The sequence below is a fragment of the Diachasma alloeum genome, unplaced genomic scaffold (assembly GCF_001412515.2).
Source record: "Diachasma alloeum isolate Michigan unplaced genomic scaffold, Dall2.0 Dall_scaffold_00177, whole genome shotgun sequence".
Lineage (NCBI taxonomy): Eukaryota > Metazoa > Arthropoda > Insecta > Hymenoptera > Braconidae > Diachasma > Diachasma alloeum.
In genome coordinates this window covers 2061035-2077054 of record NW_021680343.1, presented here as the reverse complement: position 1 = coordinate 2077054, position 16020 = coordinate 2061035, and the positions used below count along the sequence as shown (strand labels likewise).

Here is a 16020-nt window from a genome sequence, read left to right as displayed (position 1 = left end):
ACATAAGATCCTCGAGTGCGTCTTCACTTCAATCAGGAAACTTACACACTGTTAGAAAATTAGTCTTGAAATTTCAAGTACAAAAGGTTGCAATTTTTAACAACGACAAAGTTATATGCAATTTCTGTGTATTTCTTCATTGACGAATCAGTTAGTTCTTGAATAGTCAAGGAATTCTCGATGTTCAGGCACTAAAAAAACTTAAAAATTTGAAAACAACAACTTTTCTAAATTCTCAATCTATTCAAAATTGAATTCAGTAGCGAAGTGATGAAACGGTACAAGTCAATTTCAACTATCGACCAGTTTTCAATGAATATCTCAGGATCTAAGGGTTTTTTTTTTTTATCGTTATTTTACATCGCTTCGACCCGGTTAGGGTATACTGCGATGATGATCAAGACTTTAAATGGTTAGATCACACCATTCTGACCGGCCGAGATTTGAACTCGGAACCTTTCGCATGTGAGGCAACGAACTTACCCACTGCGCCAAGCCACCGGGAGATCTAAGGGATATATATTTTTTTTTATCGTTATTTTACATCGCTTCGACCCGGTTAGGGTATACTGCGATGATGATCAAGACTTTAAATGGTTAGATCACACCATTCTGACCGGCCGAGATTTGAACTCGGAACCTTTCGCATGTGAGGCAACGAACTTACCCACTGCGCCAAGCCACCGGGAGATCTAAGGGATATAGCACAATTTTTTGTAGAGCTGATTGAGTGCTACAACAAATGCAATCACGAAAATTTCCCTATCTCCCTTAGATTCGGAAATATTCCTCAAAAACTCAACTGGGAGATAAGTCGACTTGAACCGTTTTACCACTTCGCTAGTGAATTGTAATGTAACTGTTCCTTTACTCTATACTTTTCGGTTTCTGACGGATTTCATTTTTCCGGCAGTATATTAATTCCTAATGCATCTTCCGGCTTTCGAAAAATTCGATCCTTTCCAGAGGTATTCCCTCGCGGCCACCCACCCTTCTAGTGGCCACGCTCAGCGCTGCTTAGCTTCCTAAAGCTAAGCCGGCCCACCACCGACATGCGCTGGCCCCGTAGAGCAAATTTTAATTGTGTGACGTTCAATTTTCACGATGAGTTTGGTAATTCAAGCTTTAATTAAAAAATCCATGATTGTTTAACCCATTTTCTTGAATTGTCAATATGAATGAGAAATTTAGTGAACACTTCCATTTGAAATTGAATTCAACCTCACAACATCGGAAATTCAGATGATGCTGTGACCGAAATTTCAAGAAAAATCTAGCAGTGTAGCTTGCAAATTTCAAACGCGAAATTTGCTACGCTGAGATAAAAACTTTCAAGAGATTTCGTGCTCGTCCTAAAGATGAGAAGAACTCGTTTACGACAAGGAAGTAATTTCTGGATGAATCAGTTTATTCAATATTTTTGTAGTCTCAAATCCAAAATAATCTCATAAAAAACCTAGTTGACTCGGTTTGCTCTCTCAGTGTAAGAGATTTTGCTGTTAAAATTTCTCAAGCTACAAGTTTTCTGATTGAAGAGTAATGTCTCAATTTGAATCACTAGGAATGACTCAGTGTTGGGGACACAAACGTCTTAAGTAAGAGACGAACGATTGATTTTAGACACTAGTTTTTCTACTGGATTTGAGATTTTCTCCAGTCATCAGTGACATTTGTTATTTTGTGATCCTCTGGAATGTGACAAACCATACCCCATCGCAGGATGCAATCCTCTTGATCCTCGGTAGAGTCAACTAAGAATGATTGAAGAGGCCACCCACTCATTGAACTCAAGTGTTTCTAGTGGAGAAAGACACTGGTTACGGAGCGAGTGGTGTGGGGAGGCAGATCGGGGGCCTCTGTCGAAGCCCCCTCGTACCCCTATGCGGTCAAGCCCAATCGGTGAATCTTCGCTGAGAGAAAATTGTGAAGCACAAAGACAATTGGCTTTGGACAGCTCTCAAGATCGAGTTCCTGGAACAAGAAAAATACAAATGATTTTATATCCCCCTTAGGTTTTTTCTCTCTGGCATTCTCTCGACTCGGGGAAGAACAGAGGTAAAAATAAATCGATTTCAATGCTAGTTTAGCCGAGTGGATCGACAAAAAGGTATGAGAGGAGAAACTTTTCCTTGAGTGCAGTCGAACATTTCTATTTAAGACTCTTGTGAGAGCCTGGACAACAAATATTTACTTTTCCCTCGGATGACGACGCTCCCTAGTACTCATATACCGGGCGGTGAAAATGAAGTTCAGGAAATCTTGGGGATATTTACTTGTGATAGGGGACATTCCGGCGTAAGGGACTATAAATAAACATGAATTTAGGGGCACTCGATCGATAAAGAACCGAGTTTCAAGGGGGTGTATGCGGATTTTTTTTACGTGGGCATCGCTAACGGCCAACGCTATCTGTCGGAATTTTAGAAAATTTAAGAAAATTCTCCGGTTTTTTTAGAAAATTGGAGAAAATTCTCCGTTTTTTTTTGAAAATTTGAGAAAATTCTCGGATTTTCTATAACATTTGCACATTTTTAAAAAATTCAGTTCCGTTCACAAGACACCGACATGTCCACGCATCTACACATGAATAACAATTAGGATTTTGTTGAACTAAAAATATTATTTTTGGTGCAACATTGATCAGGGGAGCTTGAAAGCTTAAAGAGATTGGAAGTTGTTGATATACAGAGGAGAAGGAATTAATTTTCAGGAGATCATTTCTAATTTTTTGCAATAAATTTTCCTCTTCCTGCTGTGGTTGGGTTAAAATAAACGAGTCTATTTATTTGAAATGTTGTGTCAAGAAAATCCTGTTTTGTCAGCTTAAAAAGCTTGAATTTTGGGATTTATTTTGGAAATTAGAATTCTTTGTATTGAATTCCGAATTAATTGGGAATTCAGAATAATATTAATAACCGGTGGCTTGGCGCAGTGGGTAAGTTCGTTGCTTCACATGCGAAAGTTTCCGAGTTCAAAACTTGGCCGGGTAGAGTGGTGAGATCTGACCATTTAAAGTCTTGATCATCATCGCAGGACACCCCAACCGGATCGAAGCGATGTAAAATAACGATAATAAAAAAAAGAATAATATTAACATGATATTTCATAATTTTCAATCATTTTAATTCACGTAGAGTCCTGGAAATAATAATATCAGTGCCTATTACGTGAATTTATTGAATATGTGAATAGTAGATAGACGGAGGTTTCTGTGAATTAGATTTCGTTGAAAACTGAACTGGTTCCCTTTAAAATTTTAAGAATAGTGTTCTAGAGAGTTTAGTCCCCAAAACAACAGAATGTACTATTTTCCTCAACATATGGTATCATGAATCATTAATTCATAAATATTAATGGAATATTCCTGATTATAGAAGGTTTAATCCTCAAACTACGAATATTTAGTTATGAATAAAAGAAACTGAAATTTTAATTATTTAATTCTCGAATCATGTATAGTATTCTAAAATAATAAGTTTTCTTCCCTCAAGTCATATTTATAATTTCGACAACATAATTGCCACTTGATACAGCACGAATAGTATTAAATAAACGCTTCGAAACAAATAGTTGATTCAGTCGAACGCTATCATGTTCCCCCCAAGAAACACCAGAGCACTCATCCCTCCACTGAAAGCTCATGAAACTTCGCAATCTTCGAGTTACGATCGAAATGCCTCCGTTCAAGTACCGAACGCCTTACCCTATCCCAGAACTTGCGAGAAACTTTAGCCCCAAAATATTCGAGAAAAAAACTTACGATCTCCCCATCGTCGCCGCCGAAGTCCAGCCAGAGTAGTCGTGCGCCGTCATCGGCGGACATTCTGAGCTTATCGAACGACCTCTTCCACAACGGTGCTGGTGGCGATCCTGGACTGACCCCATTAACGCCTCTGGTGTTTGCTGCATAAAGCATGAAGCCCTCCTCATGATTGACGATGAGCTGACAGGGCCGACTCTGCCACAGGCATCCTGCAACATCAATTACGCCATTTGTACCCAAGAATATTCATTCCTACACGGAGAAAAAAAATTCCGGGAAAATTGCGTACCGGGTCACGGAATCGTGTGACGAAATGCCTATTTCAGACGAAAAAGAGGAATATTCCTTTTCAATTGTTGAAATTTGACTAAATTGAAAGGTCATTACACTGTTAGATAAAAAATGAAATCTTGTGGATAGTTTAGCAACATCAATTACGCCATTTGTACCCAAGAATATTCATTTCTACACGGAGAAAAAAAATTCCGGGAAAATTGCGTACCGGGTCACGGAATCGTGTGACGAAATGCCTATTTCAGACGAAAAAAGAGGAATATTCCTTTTCAATTGTTGAAATTTGACTAAATTGAAAGGTCATTACACTGTTAGATAAAAAATGAAATCTTGTGGATAGTTTAGCAACATCAATTACGCCATTTGTACCCAAGAATATTCATTCCTACACGGAGAAAAAAAATTCCGGGAAAATTGCATACCGGGTCACGGAATCGTGTGACGAAATGTCTATTTCAGACGAAAAAAGAGGAATATCCCTTTTCAATTGTTGAAATTTGACTAAATTGAAAGGTCATTACACTGTTAGATAAAAAATGAAATCTTGTGGATAGGTTAGGAACATCAATTACGCCATTTGTACCCAAGAATATTCATTCCTACACGGAGGAAAAAATTCCGGAAAAATTGCGATTTCCAGTGGAAATTAGGAAATTCCGAACACTTGGAAATGTCAATACTAAATTTCCAACAGTGTAATTCTGACCTACAATACCACAAGAGCTCCAAAATGATTGGATTATTCCCCTATAACCTCATTGCAAACAAACACAGGTGGTCATGTTTTTCGCAGAGAAATGTTGCGAATTCGTTACCTGAAATTCGGATTGGGAAAATTATCTCCCGAAAATTGGCGCGAAAAAAGAAAATTTTGTACATACAGAAATTCTCGACGAACTACGACTGGAACCAAATGTACACTGTTGAACATTTTTTTCTGAAATTTCCGGTACAGTTTTTGGAAATTTTTATCGAATTTAATTACCACTGAAATTTCAAGGAATTTCGTCATTGAAAATTCAGAATTTCGTAGAAAAAACTAAGAGAACGTGAATTTCAGTTCCATATTTCCCTGAAAATGAACATAAAACCAGAAAATTCCGGTAAATATATTCTTGAATTGTCAGGACAGTGACACTGAATGCGATTTAGGGGGAAAAAATCATGAAAATTCAGATTTCACTAAAAATTCAACGTAATTTGGCACTAAATATTCATATTAGATTGGAAATTCAAATAAATTAAGGAATTCTCGTCGTTATGCTGCTTAAAATTCTGGAATTTTCCCGACTTTTCATTGAAACCTAAAATTTCATGATTTTTTTTCTCCTAAATCGCATTCAGTGTTATAGTCCTGAAAATTAGTAGTCAACTGTCCATGAAATTTGATTTTTTTCCTGACAGTGTAGTCCGAGCAGTGCAAACGGGAAATGTTGCAAAAAATTAGGGAATGAAAAAATACTCACGAACTGTGTATTCACGCATCGATTGTGCGGCTGTGTGACATCCCTGAACTATTGCCCTCGCCCAGGCAGCTAAATCTCTGCGCGTCTCTGCCCTGAGGTGATGCGTAATAACACCGTCTATAGTGCCAACGCGAACGGCAAATGTCGCCCCATGCATCGTCGAATTGCTGCTCGACGCTTCGCTGTTTCTCGTTGGCGATGAAACCAGTCTAGAACAGACGAAAATAAAAAAAAACCATCATGCGTTATTTGACTATTAAAATCGCCCCATGTGCCCTCACCACTCCATCAACTAGTAAAATAAAAAAAACATATGGGAAAGCGGAGGGAGATTAATGGGGGAAGATTTTGGTCCGTAGTATGCTGAATTTAGTTGGTAAAATCACCGGTTGTGTGAGCGTGAAGGGTAATGTACGAGGCCCGTGGAGAGCGATTGAGCTTGAGTAGTCCCTCTGGAGCTCGGCCAATAAACTTGTTATTCCTCCTGGTATTTGTATGAGCACTGCTATACATGCGGATAACGGCCGTGTGTATTCGTAATGAAACGGGATTCAGAAGAATCATCTTATCTCCGGTGTTTTCTATTCCTGGAGTTCAATCGGTTATCGTATTTGGATTATTTTTAGGGGATTGGTGAGAGCCGTTCGTAATCCGAGCTATGGGATATTAAAGTGTCTCGGAGTCGACTAGTATAGTAACTAAATTGCTAAAATTGTTTACCTCTGTGATGAGGATTTTCATGGCCCTTCGAGATGATTTCATTAATTGAACTTTGGAAGTGTAAAGTTGATTCGCTATTTTGTACCGTTATATATTATTATGGGATATATTGTTTTTTCGCAAGTTTAAACAAGCTATATTATTATTCACAAAGAGAGAATCACTGTTAGAAATTTTTTGAAATTTCAAGTTTTAAGTAGAATTCATGGAAATTCATGAGTTTTCTGTGGGAATGAGACGGAGATTTCACAACTTGGATGAATATTCAGAAACAAAATGACACGAATTTTTCCCTGAATTTTCCTGATTTTTCTGAATTTTCACAGAATAATTGAATTGAAAAATCAAGTACTTTATTGATTTCCAGATCATCTGAAGAGAAAATCAATGGAATATTTGATTTTACAACGACTAGATTTCCTAAAATTTCAGTGGAACTTGAAAACGATACAAATTTCCGGAATTTGGTACGAAAAATTCAGATGAAAATTTTTAGCAGTCATGTTCGGAATGAGGGTCTTCTTTGCAAAATGCAGTTTGAGGTTTTCATTTGAAGTATAAATTTGTCGTTGCGCTGATGAAAATTTTCCACTGAAATTTCCGGTAAGAGTCATGGAAGCTTCTAACAAGTACCATTTCCACTGAACTTTGAAGGAATTTTGTCATTGAAAATTCATAATCTCATGCAAAAATCCGTGGAAACTTTGAATTTAAATTTAATCATTCCGGGGAAATTAATGAAAAATCGGGAAAATTCGGAGAAATCTGTTCTTAAATTCCAGATTCCTCTGAATTTTCAGGGAATTCCTTTAAAAATTCCTGAAAAGCCAAGTATTTTAAAAGAATTCCCTGAAAATTCAAGGGAATTCGGCAGTGAATATTCATTTTCCCTTGAAAATTCATGTAAACTATGGAATTTCCGTTTTCCTGCCGTGAAGAAAATGGGATTTCCCTCAATTTTCTGAGAAACTTTAAATTTCATTGCCTGTTTTTCCTTAAATTCAATTCGAGATATTTTTTCGGAAAATGCAGCCAAAGGTTTTTAACAGTGTGAAATGCTCATTCTGGATATTCCTACCGGATCGCTCGATAAGGGGTTCGAGTTGTCCACGCAGTCGAGTGCCAGTTGATCACGGTTCGATTGATCGACCACCGATCGACGGCCATTGGCCGAATGAACAAACTCGAATCAAACTATAATCAAACTTGCTCAGTAATTGAATCCCTATCGATGCTGTATTGTAAAATCATTATGAATGAATCAGCTTCACCGATATTTTTGGATTCCCAATAAATTCTCCCTGATTTTAATGGATTCCATTCTCACTCGTCGCAACCACCAAATAGAAGAAAAAAATCAGAGAAAACGAAAAAAATCACCAAAACGGGAACGCACCTCGTTTTTGGCGTCGTAATATTTAAAGGAGATTGATAGCGAAATGAAAATAAATTTACGTTGCAACGGCTAACGGCGCAATAACGCGAATGAGTGTGAAAATTTTTTAATAATCGTGAAGCAGATTCCACCCAGGCAGTATTTAACGACCGTTGTGCGCAATGTACCAAAGGCTGGGGATGAAAAAAAAAGGCTTCACCATATAGACACAGAGTGGCGTAGTGTTTGTGTCCACAGGTTGCTGATTTCGATAGTGAAGCAGAGGCCACGGAAACATCGGTTGGAGATAAAACAAATAAAGGGAAAATATTTTTCGCACTGTTTTACAAAATTTGTCGAGTGCTCCAGAATGTAGCGGCCGAGGTTTTCAACCGGAGTTGAGGGTAAAACAATCCTCCTGTCCAACCACCAACGAGAGGGAGAGACACACTTTACAACTGAGCTGTATTTATTTATCACCCCCGTATTTCCCTCAGTAATGAATGAAACAGTCATTTGGTTTAATGGAAGGACCTGGATGTTTCATGCGTCCACCAATCAGCAGCTTCACCTCCATATTCAGGGATTTTCTCCATTTCTCCATTGTGCATCATTACCTCGATTCTCGTGCATCAATTTGACTGAGTAATTAAATGGATTCCAATTAACTCTCAAAGTTTTTCTTGGAAAAATAAAGGAACACTTGTTTTATGAGCTCAAGGTATCATAAATAATTTCCGAATTGCAGAGTAACTCATGAAGATAAATCCCCCGGAAATGTAATTTATTGTCGGAGAGGGAGATAAAATTGGGTTGGGGGTAAAATGGAGAGTTTAATCGTGCAATTGAAGGTAAGAAGAAGCCAATGAACTCACGACGCTTTGGGTTGAGAGGGGGAGGGGAATGGAGGCCACTATAGGAGGTTGGATTTTACGATGAGGAAATGCGAAGAACATTTTCTGATACATTTCATCTGGTATTCTTCAGGCCTGGATGTAACAGCCGCCTTCGAAGCAATGGATAATATGCAGGATTAGAGAACAAATTAAAATTTCATAGACATTTTAGTACGAATTTTTGAGAGGATTCTGAACTTTGAAATTTCACCAGACATCTCCATAATCATAAATTTTGTAATATTACTCAAACATTTTTAAATGATTAAATCAATCATCAATTAGATATTCAAATGTCAAATGATTTTATCAATTGATAATTGAGTTCGGAAGACGACTAATTGGAAAATCTAAAATCCTTTTATGAAAATTTAGAATTATTTACTCAATAGTCAATTGAAAATTCCATATTGGCAATTATTTTATTAATTTTTAAATTGCAATGAAGATGAGAAAACCTCAAGTATTTTACAGTCCAAGTTCTCTTCATATTAATAATTTGACGATTGATGCCCAGCCTTGAACTTCACTGAAAAATCTATGAAGTTCTGAATTTTTTAGCTGCAGGAAGACGAGGATTCCTCGACTCTCTTGAATTTTCAATCAAAATATGGATATTTCAATGAATTGGAGAGTATTTGCCCGCATTTTCTTGATTTCTATCAATTTCATAAGCTCAATTAATTTCTTCATTGAACTGTGAATTGTCAACGATGTATTTTTTTGAAATTTTGATGGAACTGTGACGTGTCAACAATTTTCAACAAATGTATCGAGATAATTCCGAATATTTTTAACAGCTTTCTTGAACTCTTGACAATTCTCTCAATTTGAGAACATTTGCCCTTATTTCAGCCGATTTTTTCTTGTTTGAGAGCTCGACTGTTGGAATTTAATCGGAATTTTATTGACAAATCTAATTACATACCAGTCTTCTACACTGCGACTTGGAACTCGATTTGGCATGAAATTTTTTATGATTTCCGGATCTTGACCACACTGATAGACTGATTCATTTATTCCAAACGAGATTCGTTAACTATTAACGAATGGTAGAGTTGAATATGACCAAATGAATATTCGTTAATAGTTAACGAATGGTTCACTTGAAAAGTGAAAATCGAGTCAAACAAGGCTCCTCAAATGTGCATTTGTCAAATATTAACGAATGAACATTTGGTGAGACCAAATAGACCCTCGTCTCCAACCAAATCCATTCGTTAACAATAACTAATCCTTTCTATCAGTGCATGGAGAAAAATTTATTCCTGTTCGAAAATGCCGAAGTTTCAACAATAACTTGAACTTTAACCATGACACTGAGTATAATTTTGAACGAGATGATAAAACATAGTAGTCTCTTGCATCTAGATCATTTGGGATCAAATTGACATTTCAACTCAACTTCAATTCTTATGAAATAAACGGACTCTACAGTAAAAAAAATCTATAACAATTTTGTTTAATTAAATTTAATCCAGTAATTTATCAATTCATCATTGAAAATTATTAGTCATTATGAAAAATAATGATCGCCTGAATTCAATAGTCTTTAAGATTGTCAGGGGAGGTGGGGCAAAGTGGAAGGCTTGTGATCTACTTTAATTCTTCATACCTTTGTTTATAAACAGAAATATTGGGGTTTTGAGTCCATAAAATGCATTCCCCTTTGCCTTATCTCCCCCTACTAAAATGAACTCCATCAATAAAGATTTTCCTCCAATTTCCATGAACCAAAACGACTTTCAAACGAGAGAATGCAACGACAATTTCATGTAACACGTAACCCGTGATATACATCTTCTCCTGTCCGATGATAACACTTGGCATCTTTTCCTCATTACAGAATGCTCCCCCTGGGACTCAAAACCCTATAAATATCCTGTTATCAGTACAGCGGTTCATTTAAATTCCTCTTTGTCAGAGACAGACGTCAGTTGAACCCACGCCACTGTATTTATGAATAACGAAGTGCTCCTCCACTTCTTCGCAACTGTGACAAATTACAGGTGAATTTTTTAGACTCACACTGAGAAATGATCTCCACCCGCTAATCCACCATTTGAATGCATCCTGGAAAAGTCACAACGAGTCACTCCGACCGACAGACGAGCTGTATTTTTTTTGTATTCATTCCATTCCTTCTCTCCCAAAAGCAATGGAGTTGGAGGCGCTAGGTACGTGACATCATCCGCATGTAAATTAATCGGACGTCCTCGGCTCATCTGAATTGTCGTGGCCAGTGCAGGCGAGTTCCTGTGTCCCTGGGGATCGTATCTCGGACAGTCAGAATTCTCAAACTTTATTAGGGCGCACTCGTACACAAGGGAAATCGACGTCGAGTGGTATATAGCGTACGTGGGGACGCGGAAAGTTCGATGGGTAGATTTTTCCGAGTATTCTTGTATGTCTGGAGAGGTTGAGACAATTGCAAGACCATACGCACCTTGAATAGAATTATTTTCAACGATAAATAAATAAAAATTGAAGAACACTGTTGAAAAATTTCGTCTGAATTTTCCGTGCCGAATTCTGGAAATTTTTATCGTGTTCAAGTCCACTGAAATTTCAAGAAATCTTGTCATTGAAAAATCAAATGTTCCATTGATTTTCTGCTCAAATGATCTGAAAATCAATAAAATAGATGATGTTTCAGTTCAATTATTCTGTGAAAATTCAGAAAAATCAGGAAAATTCAGGGAAAAATTGAACATTTATTTCATTTTGTTTCTGAATATTCATGAATTTCCTTGAATTCTACCTGAAACTTGAAATTTCATAACCATTTTTCTTCTAAATCCGATTCAATGTCAATCTCATGAGAATTACTATCATAATTTCCTTGAAATTTCCAGAAAATTCTAACAGTGAAGTTATGACCGAAAATGAATTGAATCATGTATAGTGGTCAGTGATTGATTCAAATTAAATAGAGAAAATTAATCCAATGTGAACCGCAATGTTATACGATCTCCTCTATTTACATCTACAATGCAAAAATTGTTATTTTCTTGGACACATAATGCTAAAAAGTGATGAATTTACAACTTTTTCAACAGCATTCCATTATAAACTGAATTCACCTGTTGGTATTGTAAATTTACAAAGCCGTGCTTTCACTTTAGTAAAACAGTTGATAGAAACTTTGATTATTTTTGGAGGAATATATCAAAAGCGCAGTAAATTTGTTAGCTAAATATAATTTAACAACACATCTAATAAAATTAGTATACGATTCTCCAATATTCGAATGAATTTGTCACGATTCGCTTTTCTCAGCTCAGGTTTTTAATTTTTTCATACAAATGTATGATAAATGTGTTGTAAAATTACAATCCTTTCTGACAGTGTATCCTGCGAGACCATTTGTATCATGGGGAATAGGTAGACGATGGGGAATCGATATTATATGTATCGATATGGAAGCTTATCCCGGTGAACGTGAATCATTGCTCAATATTTCGTATAATTTTTCTGGAACGGACAATGATTTTTTACCGAACGTGTTTGGTACAATTTCTCTTCCATTTGTCCCCATGATCTTCAGACGTTTGCACACGAATCGTAGAATATCCTCCACAAACAGGTATTTTTTCATTGATTTTACTATTGAAAAAACTGTGAGTTCCCCGAAAGTTTAATAAAAATTTTCATCATCATATAACCTTAAAAATAGGAATTTTAATCAATAATCAATAAATAGATTGCTCCTACAATAAAAAAATATACACAAGAAGAAATTTTTTAGAAAAATTCTAGTCCTAGCATGGGAAAAGAGGCGCAAAGTGACGGTCAGGCAAAAATTCCAGTGCCGGCACTAGAAATTTTATTGGAGAAAACGTGAATTTTTCCCCGTATTTCTGTGAAAATTTCACAGAAATCCCCAGAAAATTTACCAGAAATACCAAGAAATTTTACCTTAATAGCAGTACTAGAATTTTTCACAGCCGATGGATTGTAATTTTTTCCAGTACTCGTACTATAATTTTTGCTACAAAATTTCTCTCCGTGCGTGTTCCAACGATTCTACTGTGTTATTGCATGTCCGGCATTTGGTAGCCACCTTTACCCTCTCTCACATTGTCACATCTCCATCTAGCCCCACAATTAACGTAATAATATCACAATTAAAACAGTTCAGTCTCCCCAAAAACTGACCTCAAATCTGGACAAACTCCCCCCCCCCCCCNCAAAAACTGACCTCAAATCTGGACAAACTCCCCCCTCCCCCCAAATCACTCGCTCCAAATAATCCCCAAACATCAAACCCCCTTCGCCAAGAATCCCCTCCACCGTCAAAGATTGCCGCAAGTGGAATGATGAGAGAGTAGTTTCACAAATTAGTGCAAGCTCGTAGCCACCGACGTGTGTGGATACAGGTGGAAGGAAGAAGCCAGCAAAGACGAAGACAACCAGCATACCTGGGGTAGAACCGAAGGACGAGGGTTAGGGAGAGGGGGTGAGGAAGGGGATGTCTAGTCGCTCGTATTTGCAGATCACGTACAAGCTCGGAGCAGTGCTCGGAGGTTTGTTTGACGAGGGTAGACCAGCTCTGACGATTAATCACTTGCTATTAATTAACCGAGAATCGCCCTTTCCACTTCCTCGGTTAAAGTGTTCCCCGCAGCCTTGCCTGGGCCAGGTTATAAGCTGTGGCCTGGCTGAACGAAGGCGGTATCACCTCCCCCTCCCTGCCACTTTCATACGCGACTTCACGGGATTCACGTGGCTGCAGTTCACCTGCGCCAAACTTACACACATTTCACCTGCGAGAGTGGAGGAATCGCCTCCTCCACCCCCAATGTGTTAGTCCGTTGGTCTATCAGTGGCCCCTGCATATCAAGACTGTGCGCATCTCACTGAGCGCCGAGAAGTTGGTCTGGTCACGGTCCTTAACTTTTACGAGCAGTACCTCGTTAATTAACATCAGACGAACCGATTAATCGTCACCCAACCCCCATCACTCCCGTACTCCTGACGTATGGCTGTATGCATACGTATATTACACAGGGGCTTCACTCATTGCATGCCGTTGAGGCGAGTCACGCTACTCTTGTACACGTCGCGTATTGCATAATTTGAGCCGGCAATTGCGGAATTCAATGTGTTAAGTGGCATTATTAAGATTCGCATGGGGAGGAATGAACCGGGGGGCATTTAGAGCTGTGAACAGCCCCCAAAAGTGGCCTGAAAAAGGAGTAACTGACTCGTGGAACTCTTTGTGGCTATCTTATTTTTTTTTATCGATAGGATTTTATGTCTGGATAAAATCTTCTAGATAAAATTTTTCGTTCTGAATGGTGCGTCTAGGAAATAAATAGGAAATAAAGACATTTTTCGTGAGAAGGCCCGGTAAACCGCGATTCTAACCTCGCTTCGCTCGGCTAGATCGCGGTTTACGGGCCTTCTGACGAAAAATTCCATTCATCACACGGTCCAAAAGTATTTTCTGACGAATGTGATTATAGGCCTCGCCTTCGGCTCGGCCTACAAAGCCACATTCGTCAGAAAATACTTTGTGGACCTTGTGATGAAAATAACTATTACAGATTTCCGTCACCCTAACAAATTTGTTTTTTCTTCTAACTTACGCCGTTTTTCAAAAACTGTTTTTCAGGCTAATCTTGTACACCTCGCATGTTGCATAATTTGAGCCGCAATTCCGGAATTCAATGCGTTAAGTGACATTATTAAGATTCGTATGGGGAGGAATGAACCGGTGGGTCATTTAGAGCTGTGAATACACTGTTAGAATTTTTTTGAAATTTGATGGCAAATCTGGTAGTAATTATCATGAAAGTGAAATTAAATCCGATTTAGGAGGAAAATGATTATAAAATTTCAAGTTTTACTTAGAATTCAAGGAAATTCATGAGTTTTCAGTGGAAGTGAGATGGAAATCTCACAGCTTGATTAAATTTTCAATGAAACATGAATATTCAGAAACAAAATGATATGAATCTTCAATTTTTCCTTGAATTTTCCTGATTTTTCCGAATCTTACGGAATAATTGAACTGAAAAATCAAGTATTCTATTGATTTTCTGATAACTCAAACTGAAAATCTATGGAATATTTGATTTTTCAATCAGCAGATTTCCAGAAGTTTCAGTGGAAATTTAACGCGATAAAATTTTTTAACAATGTAGTCCGCCAAAAGTGGCCTGAAGAAGTAACTGACCCATGGAACTCCTAGTGGCTATTTTTTTTTTTACCGATAGAGTTTTATGTGGAGGTAAAATTTTCTAGATAACATTGTACATTCTGAATGGCGCGTCTAGGAAATAAATGGGAAATGAAGACGTTTTATGGGATTTTTGAATTATCAGCGAAACGATCGCTCCTATCAAAAATTTAACAAACATGTTTTTACGGACATCAATTACCCCTACATATCTTATCTTTTTTTTCTAACTTGCGCCGTTTTCCAAAAACGGGATTTCACACTGGTCTTGTTTAATTCCGGAATTCAACGTGTGAAGTGACATTATTACGATTCATATCGGATGGAATAACCGGGGGGCATTCAGAGCTGCAAATAGCCCCCCAAAAGTGGACCTAAAAAGGTGTAGCTGACTCATCCCATCTAGTGGTTATTTTAGTTTTTTTATCGATAGGGTTTTATGTGTCGACAAAATTTTCGAGATAACATTTTGCGTTCTGAACGGCGCGCCTATAAAATTAATAGGAAATGAACACGTTTCATGGGATTTTTGCGAATATCAGCCAATGGATCTCTCCTGCCCAAATTTTTATAAAAATGTTTTTTACTTCTTTTCTAACGTCTTTTTTTTCTAACTTACGCTGTGTTTCAAAACGGGTTTTCACGCTAATCTTGTACACGTCGCATATCGTATAATTTGAGCCACAATTGGGGAAATCAATCTATTAACTGGGATTATTACAATTCGTATGGGGTGGAATAAACCGGTGGGGCATTTAGAGCTGTGAATAGCCCCCCAAAAATGGCCTGAGAAAAAAATAACTCACTCATGGAAGTCCTAGTAGCTATTTTATTTTTTTTATTGGTAGGATTTCATGTGTGGATAAAATTTTGTAGATAACATTTTACGTTCTGAATGGTGTGTCTATGAAATAAATAGGAAATGAAGACGTTTTCACAGCAAAAACGAATGCCTGAATTTCACACACCTTTTGTACACATTATTCAGACACTAAAGAACGTCGGAATAAAATGAAAACGTGTCTGAATTGCAAACGCACCGGTGGTCAAACATCTTAATTCATGTTTGAGATTCAAACAAAATTCATTTTACTCAGGCGTTTTTTAGTATCTGAAATAGTATATTTCGTCACTAGGCCGAAAGAAACTTTTCTGGCGAATATGAGTTTACGGGTTTCAATTGAAAGCCCGAGTTGAAAACCCGAGTTTGTAGCAACGATGTCAGACAAGATATGAATGTTTTTTTGGGCTCAAATGAAAGAGCGGGTCGAGAAATGACGTGCTAGAGCCTCTAAACATGACAAATGTCTCTAAAGATGATA

General features: G+C 37.5%; 1 protein-coding gene across 1 annotated transcript in view; it reads right to left on the bottom strand.

The window, feature by feature from the left end:
• Positions 1 to 1227: 1227 nt before the first annotated feature.
• The window catches only part of LOC107037011 (beta-1-syntrophin), a 207556-nt gene continuing 192763 nt past the window's right edge, over positions 1228 to 16020 (bottom strand). Inside the window, exons 5-7 of the mRNA XM_015255323.1 lie at positions 5524 to 5732; positions 3761 to 3972; positions 1228 to 1971 (exon numbers count right to left, since the gene is read on the bottom strand). Of these exons, the coding sequence (XP_015110809.1) occupies positions 1879 to 1971; positions 3761 to 3972; positions 5524 to 5732 (514 nt within the window). The 3' untranslated portion in view covers positions 1228 to 1878. The remainder of the gene's footprint in view (positions 1972 to 3760; positions 3973 to 5523; positions 5733 to 16020) is intronic.